Genomic DNA, 5,175 nt, shown 5'->3' on the forward strand with positions numbered 1-5,175 from the left:
GGCCTTTCTTCTGAAACTCATCAGTCTATTCTTGTTCTGAGAAATGAAGGTTATTCCATGTGAGAAATTGCCAAGAAACTGAAGATCTGGTACAACGCTGTGTACTACTCCCTTCACAGAACAGCGCAAATGGGCTCTTACCAGAATAGAAAGAGTGGGAGGCCCCAGTGCACAACTGAGCAAGAGGACAAGAACAATAGAGTGTCTAGTTTGAGAAACAGATGCATCACAAATCCTCAACTGGCAGCATCATTAAATAGTCCCTGCAAAACACCAGTCTCAACGTCAACAGTGAGGAGGCAACTCCGGGATGCTTGGGGCTTTTGTGGTCAGAGGGATGTCTGGGACCAAATGAGCGTAACGGATGGAAAAAGTCAGGTCACTCATCTGGGTCACAGCACCAAAGGTTATGAAAAACTCAATCGAAAGATTAAGGCAGAGACTATTTAATTGTATAATAGAAAAATCTTTAATCATGCAGCTGTGAGGAGATCTCTGATTTCACAGGTAAGAAGTCAGAGTAAATGGTTACATGTCCCTTATATAGTGGGAGGTGATAATACAATCATGTTGTTTACACAAGTTATTTTATACAAGCAACAGGACCAGAACACACAGGTCCAGGCCTTCTGTTTCGTGTGCAGACATACCAGCTAGCTGGGGGAGGGATTCTGCTACAGAGAGGGGGCAAGGATACTGGGCAGCTGGGAAGCCACTTGGCGAAACGTTACGTATGAAGCTCCCTCCTTCCGTACCAAAAGGGCCTCTCCGTTTCGACTCTCATCCGTCACCAGCTTCAAGAAGTTCTTGGCTACCTCAGAGACTCTGAAATGAAACATGTGACAACACGTCCTTAGCATACTGTAAAACAGATCAACCCGCTCCGCTCTTCCCTACCTAGCAGTGAGCACACATACCTGCCTACAGGTTGCAGCACTGACAAGCCCCTGTTGTTACTAGTGAATTCTCTGGAGTGTATGGGTAATGCAGTAATATTCTGGGTTGTTATAAGTTGACTGTCTTATACACCATGCAAGGTATTAACGTCTTTGTTTGTGGGATGCGATTTTGTAGCATACTGTCATTGGGTAAATCACCACAACAATGTAGTTTAGTAGGTAGTGAGTTAACTGCTCTAAATGTGTAGTGTTCATCGTAAGTGTGTGTGCTTCTGTGCTATAGTAGGCTACATGGGGTGGGGGTAACGAATCGAACACTGCCCATCTAATGAAAGGGGCTGGGGAGGACAGACTCACTCAAGCACACCAAACTGTTCCAGTAGTTTCTCTGCCACTCCCCTCAGACCTGCGAACTGTCCCGCAGACTCCTCTGAACTCAGGGAGGAGAGGATGGCGGTTTGGACGAAAGCAGGGCAGAGGACATTAATTCGCACCCCGTAGTCACACAAACGGGAGACATCCTGTCAGAAAACACAGACAAACATCATGTTTACTGTCCACTGACACAGGAAACCTAAATTGAGCATGAGGAACTAACGTTCAGCTATTATTTTTGTTGTGGTTTTCCTGTACAAATTACCAAATGCCCTGCTACCACGTTCTCTCACAGTTACAATGCAAATGCAACAGATAGCAGAAAAAGGAGATGGCATTTTTGTCACCCTGGTTGTCTATGCTGCAGAGATATAAGCAATCCTCTTTCTGATCTGATGTCTGCTTTTACTCAGACACTTAAGTGCTCTGAAGGATCTAAATCAAACCTGTGTTGCATCCCAAATGGCACCCTATTGTGCACTACTTTTGACCAGGGCCCAAAGGGACGCCACATTTGGGACAACACATAATAGTGCGCGTTAGTCTAATCTACATACTCTGGCTCTTTGGAATCAATTGACTTCACACAGTGCATGATCAAAATAAGTATGTGAAGTCACACTGAGCAATTGTCTATGCCCCCATGCCTAGAACCCTGAGTTTTTCCTGACCATGTTGCCCTTGTTAGAACCTATTACTGTAGAAACTCCTGGTCATATGCGTTTCCCAATCCTCCTGCCTTTAGAAACCTATGAGCAGTGTCTAACCCCCGGGAGGAGAGAAATGCTGATGAAGGCTGTTGTCAAAACATCCGTTAGTTTGACCTCTGCAGCTGCTAAAGACCGAGTGGAGCACACCAATTCCTGATTCTAAGAGGAACATACCGCCATAGCCCGACTGAACCCCACCACCCCGTGTTTGGTGGCTGTGTAGATGGGAGCAGTCAGCAGAGGACCCAGACCTATGGAAAGGCAGAGAAACATCATTTCAGTCAGATGTCAGAACAGAAGACACAAGGTCTGCATCCCAAATGGCACACTATTCCCAATTTAGTGCACTACTTTTGACCAGGGCCCATAGGACTCTAGTCAAAAGTTGTGCACTTAATGTTCCAAAATTATAGTGAATAGAGTGCCATTTGTGTATCGGGAGTCAGCCAAGGAACTCTTGAATTGTCATTATAATAACTGAAGTGAAAAGTAACTGACGCGGAAGTAAATCAAATGGACACTGCACCTGCCATAGACGCTATGTTGATGATGACGCCTCCCTGCCCTCTGTTCTGCTTTTTCATGTGCTGGAGAGCCAGATATGTGCCTCTCACCACTCCATTCTGTAGGGCAGCACAGGATGATCATAACAGTACAGCAGCCAAATGTGCTTAACATTATGGAATGGAAATAATCAGAACATTTTAAGAGTATTCACAAAATAAAAACAAGATATATAAAAATGTAAAAGTCATAAAACATTAAACATTAAAAATAAGAAAAGAACTGCCATAAAACAATCACAGTCCAATAAAACAGAAGAGCAAATGACAATAAATATTCATACCAACCACTTAACATACTTTTCATAAATGTGTTTTCTATATGTATGGTGTGTATCTTACACAGAGAAGACAAGTTCTGTCATGTGTAATCTTATATACGAGCACGTCATAGCCAAAATATACAACACTTTTTCTGACTGCTCAGCTAACAACCAACATTGTTTTTCACAACAGCTTCCCTAAAAACTCAGAGTAAACTCCGTACTAAAACAACAGAGAAAAAAAAATACTTCATCTTACGAGGTTTATAGACACACATTTCTCCCAGTTCATCTCATCAATGATACCAGCGTTGTTGCAGACGATGTCTAAGCCCCCAAACGCCTCTACCGTTTTCTGAAAGGCATCTGTCAACAGAATAGAAATGTCACCATGAGTTGCAAAGTGAAGAAAAAGGTGCGAGGGAGTTACTTCTCACTTGTTATTTTGGGTGTGTTAGTAAATTCAATCTGGAGTGCCAGAGTGCGCTCAGGGCGTTCTTAAATTCAGAGCGTTGTTAGATTGTCCCGGAAATTCCAAGCGTTTGTGACTGTAACTGCTGCTGAAAACAATTTAATTACGTTTTTTTCCCCAGACGTGTACTGACACCGGCCATATTCAACGGGTTTTGAGCATTTGTAAATTCATCAGATGTTCGACGCTCTGGCACACTCCGACGAGAATGCTTTGAAATCGGAGTAGATAGCCAGAGCGAATTTACAAACGCACCCTTTAGTGAAGGGAAATCCTTCCCGGTATTACTGTGTCAGAACTTTGTGTTGACAAAGATACTGTATATCCGCTTCTTTTTGAATCTACGTAGTAATACATTGGAACCACTCTGTTGATTTGAGGGTAAATAGTCCATACAGTACATAAACTGTTCTGCTCCTTGAGGAATTAGCACAAAATAATGCAGCATAGAAGGTAATCCACACTTTCAGCCTGGCTGTAGGTTTACCGTAGTCTATATGACTGGAGTGTGTGTAAAGTAAAACCCAATTGCTGCTCAAAGTTCCTCAAGTGTATATATGCAACAAGATTTATAGATTGGAATAATTGTATTTTCCCCAGAGGAAACTTCAGTTGTGGCAAGTCGATAATTGTAGCCTAACATTTATCTTTGTTTAATCAACATTATCTGAAATCACTACCAGTGTTGAGGTAATGATGAACAGAATGGATATGGACAGTTGTGGTTCTTTCCTTAAAGCGTTTACAAGTATCTTTATGTTACTAAGTTATAAAGCAGTCATGATTTACCTTTTAGTTGTTCCTCAGATTCAACGGTGCATGTAAGAAACAGTGTTCTGTCTGGTCCATATTCTTTATCAAAGGCAGCCTTTAAATCCTTCCCACCGGACTCATTTATATCCAACAGGGCTACCTAAACATACAGAACAACCAATATAATATTACTTTTAATAAAGAAAATCTTGGAACATCGAATAAATCTTTTTTGATTACGTTTTATTCATTTTAATATTAGAAGTCATTTACAAAACGTAACGCATATTGTAGCATGTATTCTGACAGTGAAAAACAAAAGTTTCATTGATTGACAACACTGACGCGGACTCTTACCTTTGCTCCTTTTTGCAAAAGAATTTCTGAGAAACCTTTTCCCAAACCTTGCACCGCACCAGTCACTAAAGCCACTTTGCCATGTAACGCCATCACTGAAACAAGGTAGCCTGATAAGCAGAGAAGACGCGGTAACAAACTTCTTCAAACTCTCCCAAGAACTAAACTTTTGACGTCGCGGAGAAACGTCCTAAAGTCAGGGCTGAGTCCATGTCAGAAGCGACCTGATTTGACGATCAAACATCCTTCAATGACGTCGGATCGTTGGTTGTAAGAATTGCGCACGCGCATTGTAGAAAGGTGGGACACCTTCAGCAAAGACAGTACACTAGGAAGAGAGGCGAACACTGCTTCTGCAATAGAAATCCCGGATCACGTAGGCGATGCCATGGCGAAGTTGGCTAGCAAAGGCCATGCGTAGGAACACTTCATTGGTTCTAACGGCCCAATGCCGAACTGCGCATGTGTGAGCCGTCAAATCAAAACCACTCCGACAAAGTTGTTTTTTGACAAAAATAAAAACGTGTCAGTTTGTCACTTTCACGAGGTTGGAGTAATAATATGGTCAACTACTTAAGACATTGGCTCGAATCTAGGTTGTGCCTTTAGATTTCGGGAATCAATGACTAAATAAAACAATTGCATTTCTCTTACCCCAAACTCCGGCCTGGAATATTTGGTCTGTTTCGCAAGCGTTTCCGGAAGTCTCGCGGTGTTGCGCCTCTGAGTTTAAAACTCTGTGCCTTCAGGCTACAATTTTTGGGGGCTCTGTCCTTGGACCCT

The 5,175-nt window shown here is 42.5% G+C and overlaps 1 protein-coding gene across 1 annotated transcript; it reads right to left on the reverse strand.

Moving 5' to 3' along the window:
- Positions 1-445: 445 nt before the first annotated feature.
- Positions 446-4,747, reverse strand: zgc:56585 (SDR family oxidoreductase). The gene is made up of 7 exons (XM_020456658.2): positions 4,393-4,747; positions 4,072-4,195; positions 3,070-3,176; positions 2,511-2,607; positions 2,159-2,235; positions 1,257-1,420; positions 446-825 (listed from the first exon to the last, which is right to left on the reverse strand). Exons 1-7 carry the CDS (start codon positions 4,483-4,485, stop codon positions 675-677), a joined length of 813 nt encoding a protein of 270 aa, XP_020312247.1. The 5' UTR covers positions 4,486-4,747; the 3' UTR covers positions 446-674.
- Between the last annotated feature and the right edge of the window lie 428 nt (positions 4,748-5,175).

This window comes from Oncorhynchus kisutch, linkage group LG22, assembly GCF_002021735.2.
Source record: "Oncorhynchus kisutch isolate 150728-3 linkage group LG22, Okis_V2, whole genome shotgun sequence".
NCBI classification, from domain to species: domain Eukaryota; kingdom Metazoa; phylum Chordata; class Actinopteri; order Salmoniformes; family Salmonidae; genus Oncorhynchus; species Oncorhynchus kisutch.